The sequence below is a fragment of the Echinops telfairi genome, unplaced genomic scaffold (genome assembly GCF_000313985.2).
Source record: "Echinops telfairi isolate 266 unplaced genomic scaffold, ASM31398v2 ScPeMD7_70;HRSCAF=299, whole genome shotgun sequence".
In the NCBI taxonomy this organism is placed as follows: domain Eukaryota; kingdom Metazoa; phylum Chordata; class Mammalia; order Afrosoricida; family Tenrecidae; genus Echinops; species Echinops telfairi.
This window is the reverse complement of record NW_022103968.1, coordinates 8,199,810-8,210,389: the sequence shown is the minus strand read 5'-3', so window position 1 is coordinate 8,210,389 and position 10,580 is coordinate 8,199,810. Positions and strand designations below refer to the sequence as shown.

The 10,580-nt window shown below is 58.7% G+C and overlaps 1 protein-coding gene across 9 annotated transcripts in view; it reads left to right on the top strand.

Moving 5' to 3' along the window:
* Positions 1-10,580, top strand: part of TACC2 (transforming acidic coiled-coil containing protein 2) — a 187,867-nt gene that overhangs the window by 143,844 nt on the left and 33,443 nt on the right. For all 9 annotated transcript variants that reach the window (XM_045291520.1, XM_045291519.1, XM_045291518.1 and 6 more), the window contains 2 exons: positions 3,114-3,250; positions 8,826-10,140. In XM_045291520.1, coding sequence (XP_045147455.1) covers positions 3,114-3,250; positions 8,826-10,140 — 1,452 coding nt within the window. The remainder of the gene's footprint in view (positions 1-3,113; positions 3,251-8,825; positions 10,141-10,580) is intronic.

Below are 10,580 nucleotides of genomic sequence, written 5' to 3'. Positions count from 1 at the left end.
GGGGGGGGGGAGCTAATTAAAAAAGCTGCCATCCGCCTCCTCTAATTAACTTGCTCCCGGCCCAGGGTGCGAGAATAGTGACTAGGGTGGGCAGACCTGGGAGCAGAAGCTGAGCTCCTGACCCGAGGTGGACCCAGGTTGTTTGGGCCCAGGAATCGTTTATAATAAACAGGGCAGAGACCACAAAGAGGTTTGCTGTGCCCCCACCTCCCCCCCACACCTCAGTCACCCTGCACACTTCCTCCCCACACACAGGCATCAGGGAGGGACAGACCTCTCGGAGCAGGTGTCCAACTGGGCAGCTGCAGCCACAGAGGGCCGACCTCATTGGAATTCAGCAATGAGGGTTCGAGTGCATCCGGCCCTCCCTGTCGCCTGCTTGTGCCGTTGGGACAAAGGAGAGGCCCTTTGTGCTCCCAATCCATGCATCGCCAGTGCCTGGGACGCAGGAGGAGGGCGGCTGGGGCCCCACAGCCCCTTGGTCCACCCCCTCTCTGCTGCCAAGGGGCCGCTTCAGAAGCTCTCAGCACTGGGGCCCGATGACCAGCTCACTTTGCCGTGACTCCTAGAGGCCCCAGCCGGGCCCTGTGATGGACAGAGGCTGCACCTTGGCAGAGATGGCCTTTGGCTCCTGGCCTGTGTGGTCCCCGGTGGAGTGGGCCCGGTGGGTGTGGTCAGCTGTGACCCGCAGTGGCGAGTCCAGTGACCTCGTCCTTCAAGGAAGTGCTGGAAAGAGGCAAGTTGGCTCTATGCAACCCTTCAGCTCGTGGGTGCCGGTGCATGTAGGGCTGGGGGCTGGGAGAGGGGACTGGGTTCTCAGGACAAGCCTCAGCCAGGGCTGCGCCCAGGGCTCAGCAGGGCTCAGCCAGTGTTGGAAACCCTCCTCCCTCTGTGCTGTTCCCTTGGGTCACATGCAGGGAAAGCAGATCCCCCGAAACTCCAGGTCCCTCCATCTGTTGTTGTCCAAGTGTGGATCTGAAATTGCCCCGCAGACAGGAGCTGAGCCCTTTCATCGCCGGTGTGTTTGCGAAGAGCCAGCCTCGCCCCTGTGGCTTTTGCATGAATTAGGGGTTTGCTTCTGACATTTAATACTACGCAGGCATTCGAAGCCGCCCGGACCGCTCTGTTCCTTGCTGCGTAGGTGGGGGTGGGGAGGGGCTCCCCGCTGTGTCTGTTGGAGGGTCCCTGGTCCTGGGAGAACAGGGTCTTTGGCATTGATGCAGCCAGGCTGGCCCAGGTTGTGGGTTTTCTGGACGGGGGAACCCATTGGATAGCTGTTTCTGAGTTCGGGGTGACCTGCTGGTGGCTTTCAGGTGCTGGTGATCTGAGGTCACTGTCTGAGGTCCTTGCTCCTCTGAGCTTTGCACACCGTGGGTCTCAGTGACGCTATAACTCTCTCTGCTTCCGCCCCCCACCCCATTTCCCTTTGTGATGGTCAGTACTCGAACGTCCTTGTGATCCTCTTGGTCATTAACTTACTCCGTTGAGCTATGGGACGGAGAAAGACGAGGCTTTCTACTCCCATAACGAGCAAGTCTCAGACACCCACAAAGGCAGTTCAACCCTGTCCTATAGGGTCGCTAGGAGCAGAAACGCCTTGATGGCCGTGCGTTTGGTTTCCGGTTTTATTTTGTTTGAGCCCGCTGCTCATCTCACATGCTAAGGGCGTGTCGCCTGGAGAGACCCATCCCTGGCAAAGGACAGCATCCTTGGTGACGTGGGGGGCAGTGAAAAGGAGCGAGGTGGATCGAAACATGGGCGCATTTGTGAGGACGTTGCTGGCGCTCCTTCTGCTGCACACCTGGTCGCTGAGTCTGAGCCAACAACAGCCACTTTGAGATGGGAACCCGCCCAGGCTGCTGTGTCCCCTCTGGCTGTGGGTCAGGCCCGGGACCCCGAGAACAGGGGCAAATATGCAGGGGCTGCGGGGTGAGGACTGTGGTGGTGGCCTGCTTGCACCACAGCCTCCGTCCTTCCGGCTGAACCCTTGAGTCACCAGTAGAAGCGGGTGGCGGGGAAGGGTGCTCTCGGTCAGTCCTGGCTGGTCTTCGGCTCCGGCCACGTGGCCTCCCCTTGGGGCTGGCTGGGGCTGTCTCCATGAGCTTTCAGTCCACTGCACAGGAAGCAGGCTCTCCTGAGGCTGACACGCCGCCTCCACGTGGCTGGGCTTGGCAGGTGTACACCTGTGACCTGGCACCTTCTGGGGCTGGCAGCCTGGTTGCCTTTGCTGTTTGTTCGTCCAGCAGGCTCTGGGGGCCACAGGGAGTATGGCCAGCCGGCCAGCCTCCTGGCACTGTGGGTTCAGCTGAGGAGAGGGGTAACTAAACGGTGAAAGGTGCAGCCTGTGGAGGGGAAGGGCAGGCCCAAGGGAGAGTCAGCGTCGGGGACCGGGAGGGGACAGTCCTAGTGGTGTGTCGGGGTGGAGTGTCCCATGAGCCAGCACTCACCTGATGCCTGCACTGGGTTGTATCAGGCACTAGGGCAGTGGTCTCAGTCTTCCAAATGCTGTCACCCTTTAATACAGTTCCTCGTGTTGTGGTGACCCCCCCCCAGTCATAAAATTATTTTCGTTGCTACTTCATCACTGTCATTTTGCGACTGTTTTGAATCTGGTGACCCCTGTGAAAGGGTCGTTCGACCCCCCCAGAGGGGTCGCAACCCACAGGTTGAGAACCACCAGACTAGGGCAAGGTGTGTGTGCTCCAAGGAGGGCCCTGCTGTCATCAAAGCTGGTGACTACCAAGACTCATGCAGGGCCCCAGGGACGGACGCAGGCAGCACCGTGACTTTCCAGGTCACTCCTGGACCTCCTAGCAACCCTGCAGGAAAGGCAGAACCACCCTGTGGTTCTTTCTCCCAAGGAGCGGCTGCTGGTTCCGAACCGCTGGCCTTGCCGGTAGCAGCCCGGTGCATAGCCACTGCGCCACCAGGGCTGGACTCCAGGGCAGTGAGTTTGGTTTCTGGTTCGGTCCTGGAGCCATTGGATCGGCTCTTGGGCCAGGCTCCCTGTGTGCGGTCAAAGGCCATGTGACGTCCAACAGGCTGGCCCGTGGCCCCTCTCGGTAGACAGTCCCGGCCCGTTTCTAGCCCAGTCTCCCTCTCTCTCCCCGCAGGAGTTCTGACTCTGAAGAAGCATTTGAGACCCCGGAGTCGACCACCCCTGTCAAAGCCCCCCCGGCCCCACCCCCACCTCCCCCGGAAGTGGTCCCTGAGCCCGAGGTCAGCGCCCAGCCACCCCTGGAAGAGCCAGGTAAGCAGGTGGGGAGCTCCCAGGGGTGGGGGGCAGGCAGGGGGTCCTCCCGGCGTCTAGAAGGGGCAGGCAGGCCTGTTCTCGCCACGCTCTCGGCACGTCTGCCCCTGGCTGGGGCCCTTCCCCTCCTTCCTCGGCGACCGCAAAGCCAAACGCAGCTCCTCTTCCATCGAGCACACGCAGACACGCACACACGTGTGCATACACACGGCAGACCCCTCTTTCTGGGGACGTTTCTAACCACAACCCCCCCCCCCCATCCGCTCCCCGAAGGATCTGGAAGTGTTTGTGCCACCGAGTCACGGTCCCTGGGGACGAAGACGGGTCAGTCTGTGAGCAGGCACTTCTGCTTTGAAAGCCAGGGGCATGTGCCTTTGCCCCAGGAAGGCGGGGACTGTGCCTGTGGACAGCGCAGACCTGGGCTGAACAAAGATCTAGGGGTTTGCCTCATGTTCCCCACCCCCACGCCCCTGTCCCCGACCCGGTCTACTGCCCAGTGTGGGCACCGGACGGCAGCAGCTGGGGCGGGAGACTGCTTGCATGGTCGATGGTTCGAGGCCAGGGAAAGGACTGTGGGTGGGAGTGGCCAGAGAGCCAGGGCTCTTTACAAACTGCCCAGTGTCATTGCTGAAAGTTCTGGAAGACCCGGAGAATCAGCCAGACCCTTGGCTTTGAACACAGGCAGGGTTTCCCCTGGAAAGCTGTGTGATGGTGGGGTAGGGGACGGAGGGCAGCCAGAAGCCAGGCCTTCACTCTGATTTGGCCCCCATGTCTGGGCAGGGGTGTGGGGGCCCCTTAGCCGAGCCTGACTCTTCTACCCATAGAATGAAGAGGCTGGTCTTTGGCTCTCTGCAACCCTCCCAGGGCCCCGCACGTGGCAGGTTTGTCTGCCCTTGCTGTGACCCTGTTAGCAGGCCTTGGTGTGGGCCAGAACCCCCACACCCAGGAGGCGAGGGCCCCTGCACATCCCCGGCAGGGGGTAGAGGTAGCACAGGGTCCCGGGGCACGTGCAGGATTTGGGGGAACCGGCATAGTGTTTGTGCATTGGGCAGCTACCCACCAGGTCATCAGTTGGGAACCACCATCAAGAAAGAGGGGGCTTTCTACTCCCGCCAAGAGTTCCTGACTGACATTCACAGGGGCAGCCCTGCCCTGTCCCGGAGGGTCCCTGTGCGTCGGCACCCACTTAGCGGAGGGAGGGGCTTTTGTTTCCAAGCTGTGGGAGAGGTTCTTGCAGGTCACACCTGACTTCAGCCCTGCAAGAGTGTCCACTTTACAGGTGAGCCACGGAGGCTCAGAGAGAATGGTCGCCATCGCCGGCCGGAGGGTTGACAGCAGGCTGGGGGCCGGAGGGTTGACAGCAGGCTGGGGGCCGGAGGGTTGACAGCAGGCTGGGCGCTCTGCGAGCATCCCACCCACCACAGCCTGTGGGCATACGCCCCTCTGGTCTGCGCACGTGCAGAAGGAGCCTGGGAGGAACAGAGGGCTGGGCCTTGGCCTGCTAGCCATACGGTCAGCGTTTGGACTCGGCGGCCGCGGGAGGAGAGACAGGCGAGGCGGTCTGCTGCTGTGACCGCGTCAGCCCTAGCTTGCTGTGGGGCAGCTCTCCCGGTCCCTCTGGGCTGCGTGAGTCCTGACCGACTGGGTGGCAGTGGGTTTGGTTCGGTTTAGGGCTAACTCCTAAACAGCTACAACAGACAGGAGGCCAGCCTCCTCCCCTCAACCCAGAACCACCCACCCACAAGGGTCATCAGGGCTGGCTTAAGAAGCCCTGTGGAAAGATGGGGCTCCTGGCCCGTGATGTTTTAATGAGGGCATATCAGCTCTAAACAGGAAAGCCGAATTAAGCAGGCAGGGAATGCGGGGAACAGATGGGTACGCCGGAGAGCTGGGATTTGTGAGAACCACTGACATTTGAGGGGCGTCCCAAGGCTCCCGCCCAGAGGGGCTGGGGGCTGGCAGTTAGGTGGGGACTGTGCTTCTCACACTAAGGAGTGAGTGGGCTGCAGGCTCTCTCTTCCTCCTGCCAGGCTGGGCCTTGTGGAAACCCCTAATCCTCTGTGGGGCCCACGCTCCTGTGCCCTGGGTTTCGCTGTGTCCTGGGGTAAGGAGAGGGCAGGAAGCCGAGGGCCTTACTACCAGGAGCATGGAGTGCCTGAGGGTGTATGCGGAGTGTGGGAGTGGAGACAGCCTTGAGGGAGGGAGGCCGCTTCAGAGAGCTGCTTTGTCTTGTAAGATATCTGCTCGAGTCCTACTGGGCAGCGGGGCTGGGGCGGAGACAGAGGCCAAGGTCTGAAACTGGGTCTGGCTAATGGGACCAGGTCTGGAGCATGCTTTCTAACCCCAGAGGCATGGAGAACACGTCAAAGCTGCACAGCCCCGGTTGACAGGCTGGGGAGGGGGGGGGGGGGGGTGCGGAGAAAGAGAAACAGGACAGGTGTCTCAGCAAAAGCCATGGGGACTCCTGGGGCAGTCTCCCTGGCCAGCAGTCCTGCAGCTGGGCTCACGCAGAATGTGCCCAGAGATGGACTCGCCTGGGATGCAGAACCCTCTGAAGCATAGTGACCCCAGAGGGCAGGGTAGAACTGCCCCGGGGTGGGGGACCCCAAAGCCCTCACCTTTACCGAAGCAGATGGCCTCATCTTCCTTTCCTGGAGAAGCTGGGAGTGCAAACCACCCACCGAGCCTCCGGAGCCCCCAGCTTCACACTACCCACCCCTGCCGTTGAATCAATCCCACCTCATTGACACCATCAAGAGCAGCGGTTCTCAACCTGTGGGGCGCGACCCCCTTGGAGATCGAATGACCCTTTCATAGGGGCCGCCCGATTCATCACAGTAGCAAAATTATAGTGATGAAATAGCAACGAGAATCATTGTATGGTTGGGGGGTCACCACGCGGCATGAGGAAGTTGACACCACAGCTCTACAGGCTGCCCCAGGCTGGGAGCAGACAGCCTCATCTTTCTCTCACAGAGCAGCCTGTGGGTTTGAACCACTGACCTGGCAGTCGGCAGTGTGACCCACTCTGAGAAATTCTGCAGTAAGAAAGCAGCTTGGGTTTCATGGCCTGCTTCCCAGGCCCATTTCATTTGTTGGAACGGGCACAAGAGTGCCAGCTTGAGCAAATGAGAAGATGGGTGCCCATTCTGGTGCTGGTGCTGGGAACCGGCCGGACACAGTGCATGCCACTGAGCTGTGGGTACAAAACAGGTCGACGTGACCAGTGCCCGTCACTTTCTAAATGCGTTTTGCTACCATTAAAACAAAAAGCTCGGGCACCCACACAGACGGGGATTTCAGATCAACAATGGATAATTGCCACATGAAAATGCCCCTCGCTGCCTCTTCCTCCCAGCCATCCCACCCCCCTGCCTCTTCAGCCACCAGCAGCCTCGAAGCCGAGCCCCATTCCCAATATGCTCGCTCCCCAGATGTTGGTCAAAGGATGCTCCCTGGCCTCACGACCCACTGCTCCCCGGGGACCTCCCCACCCCACCCAGCTCTAGGCTGGCCGCTGTAGGCTCTGTGCACACCAGGTGGCCGCTGGCCTGCATTTCTGGACTCCCAGCTGCTCTGGGCAGGCAAGGATGCCCGAGGCATCATCTGCCAGAAACTGGAAACAAAGGAGGGGGGCAGCTGCAAACGGTCCTGTGCCCGAAAGCTGGAAGGTCTGCAAGACATGGGGAGAGGGAGGGAAGCGTTATGTGTTTGAGCTGCTAACTGCAAGGTCAGAAGTTCTAAACCACCAGTTGCTCTGCTGGAGAAAGACAGTGCTTTCTACTCTCATAAAAGAGTTATAGTCTCGGAAACCCATAGGGGCAGTTCTACCCTGTCCCACAGGGTGTGTTTCAGCGTCCACTTCGATGGCAGCAAGTTTGGTTTTTGGGTTTGGCCCCTGTGTATGAGGCCTCCACCCTACCAACATGGTGGGGAGGGAGGGAGGACAGTTGGACTTGAATTTCAGATCAGTGAATAGTCTGTATATGTCCCATCAGGAGCCCTGGTGCCACGGTGTTTAAGGGCTCCGCCACTGCTCAGCAGGTTGGCGGTTCCAACCTACCCTCCGCTCTGGGGGAGAATGAAGAGGCTGTCTACCTCCGGAGAGATTTGCAGCCACAGAAACAGCTGGGCAGTTGTAGAATCACAGTCCTCCTGGCCCTGCCCCCTGTTCCACCACCCCAGCACCCTTCACTGTCTGATAGCCCTGTGCTTTACTCCCTGCTGTGAGGCTGCCTTCCTGGGAAAGGATGAGCTTCCGAGTGCAGGATCCCCAGCACCTCAGACAGTGCTTGGTCCTGACAACCACACCTAACCCAAACTCCTTGCCCTCGGGTCCACCCTACTGGGCAGGGTTGAATTGCCCCTGCGGGTTTCTGAGACTACCTTTTTTTAAAATTAATCATTTTATTGGGGGGGGGGGCTCTTACAAATCTTGAGCAATCCATCATTCAATGGTATTAAGCACACTTGTACATATGTTGCCTTCAACATTTCCAAAACACGTTCTTTCTGCTTGAGGCCTTGGTATCAACTCTTCTTTTTTATTTTATTATTATTATTTTAATCATTTTATTGGGGGCTCATACAACTCTTATCACAATCCATACCTACATCGATTGTGTCAAGCCCATTTGTACATTTGTTGCTATTTTATTGTTATTATTTTGTCACATCTTACACTGTCCGATTTCTCCCTTCACCCACTTCTCTGTTGTCCGTCCGTCCCCCAGGGAGGGGGTTACATGTAGATCCTTGTAATCGGTTCCCTCAGCTCTTCTTTTTTCCCCCTCTCTCCCCCAAGAGATTGTAACTTTTTCTTTTTTAATCATTCTATTGGGGGCTCTTACAACATTCCATACATTAATTGTATCAAGCATATTTGTACATATGTTGCCATCATCATTACAAAACATTTTCTACTTGAGCCCTAGGTAGAAGCCCCTCTTCCCCCCCACCCACCCTCATGAATCCTTGATCAATTACACATTGTTGTTATTATTTTGTACCTTACACTGTCTCTTGTCTCCCTTCACCCACATTTCTGTTATTCATCCCCTTGTGATGGGTTCTCCTTTTCTCTCCCTTCCCCCTCCTCAACCACCCCTCCCCTCATTATACCGCTACTCCCACGACTGTTCCTGAGGGGGTATCTGTCCTGAATTCCGTGTGTCGAGAGCTCCTATCTGTAAAGAGACTGTAACTTTTTATGGGAGTTAACAACAACAACAAAATAAAGCCCCTCATCTTTCTCCCCCCAGAGGCTGATGGTTTCGAACTGCTGACCAATTGAGTCAGCAGCCCAAGGCCTAACCACTACTCCACCAGGGCTCCTTTGGTTCCGGGCAAGCCTTTCCTGGCAAATATGGGTGGAGTGAGTGCATGCGCTGGGCTTTTCCTGATGGTGTTTCTCACTCCAATTTGCAGACGAGGGTGAGGGAGGGCCAGGGTGTCATGAGTGGGACCAGGCCTGGTACCAGGGCCACGCATCCAGTGGTGGGCTAGATGTCCCGGGCAGAGGGGATGAAACACTCCCGAGGTCTTCGGGTTGACGGCCTTGTCTTGCATCCCTCAGGATGTGTCCCTGAAGCCGCCCCCATCCCCGAGGGCCCCCAAGGTGACCCTGTGGAAGGACACCCTTTCCGACCCCCGTCACACTCCTTCTCCACCGTCTTCGATGAAGACAAGCCCATCGCCAGCAGCGGCACCTACAACCTAGACTTTGACAGCCTCGAGCTGGTGCACAATTCCCAGGCGCCGGAGCCCTGCTGCCCAGACGCGAAGGACCAGGAATGCCTAGGGACAGCGCGGAGGAAGTCCACAGACGCCGTCCCCGCCTGCAAGTCCACCCTGTCCCGCTCGCTCAGCCTGCACGCGGGCGAGTTTGAGGGTGCTTCTGGCACCGGCAGCCCCGAGGCGGCGGGCCTTGCCCCAGAGACGCAGGGCGCGGGCTCCAGCAGTGCCTCCAGCACCCTTAAACGAACTAAAAAACCGAGGCCGCCTTCCTTAAAAAAGAAGCAGACCACCAAGAAACCCACCGAGGGCCCCCTGGGGAAGGAGACGCAGCCGGAGCCAGCTGGGGAGAGCCCAACTCCTCCGGAGGAGAATCCGGCCGCTGAGACCAACGCAGAGCCGGCCAAGGTGGAAGATTCTGGACCAGCCTTATTGGAGGAGACGCCCCTAGAACCTGCCGCTGTGCCTCCACCTGCCTGCCCCTTGGATTCAGAAAGTGCTGCGGGGGTTGTACCCCACCTGTCGGCAGGCGGAAGAGTGCAGAACTCACCCCCTGTGGGAAGGAGACAGCTGCCTCCTTCCACAGCCCCAGAGGTGGTGGAGGTGGCCCCATCAGACAGTGGGGGTCAGGAGGACCCCCCAGCCACAGGGACTCCAGTGAGGCTGGAGTTTGACTATTCAGAGGACAAGGGGGGCTGGGACAGTCAGCAGGGAACCCCTCCTCCTACCAAAAAGACAGGCAAAAAGCCGGTCGCCAAAATGCCCCTGAGGAGGCCGGCACTGAAAAAGGCGCCCGAGAAACCGGACAACACCCCTGCCTCACCTCCCAGGGCCCCCGCCGCCGAGCCCAATGACATCCCCGCGGCGAGAGGTACCTACACCTTTGATATTGACAAGTGGGATGACCCCAACTTTAACCCCTTTTCTTCCACCTCAAAAATGCAGGAGTCTCCCAAACTGCCCCAACAGTCCTACAGCTTTGACCCCGACACCTGTGACGAGTCCATTGACCCCTTTAAGACGTCCTCTAAGACCCCTAGCTCACCTTCTAAGTCCCCAGCCTCCTTTGAGACCCCGGCCAGTGCCATGGACGCCAATGGAATGGACGGGGACGGGCTGAACAAGCCCGCCAGGAAGAAGAAGACGCCCCTCAAGACGTAAGTTCAGGGGTGGAGTTGGTGAGGATCCCAGGCGGGTAGGCACTGGCTGTGAGTCTTGGTCACGTGCCCGGGTACGCTATGGCTGCCCTCACCTCTGTCCCTGCTCGCTGTCACGCGCCACCCTCCTCCCGATGTTTGTAGGCAGACAGGGTAGCTGCCCAGTTGTCGTCTCTGTCACAGCGTTAGCATCTTCCACAACAGGACCCTTTGGGGTCTGGTCCCCCTCGTCTAGTGCATGATCCCAAGCTTTACTCTTGGCCAAAGACCCGAATTTCAACTCCAGGGGAGTCCGGGGGATCCTGTAGACAGAGGACCCAACCATCCTCCTTATGGACGAACCCTTTTCCATTTGACCAAAGAGCTGGTTGTTAGAGTGGCCTAGAACCCGTGGGCCTTTTAAAACGCTGCTAAACTCGATGGTATTGGCTTCTGCCTAT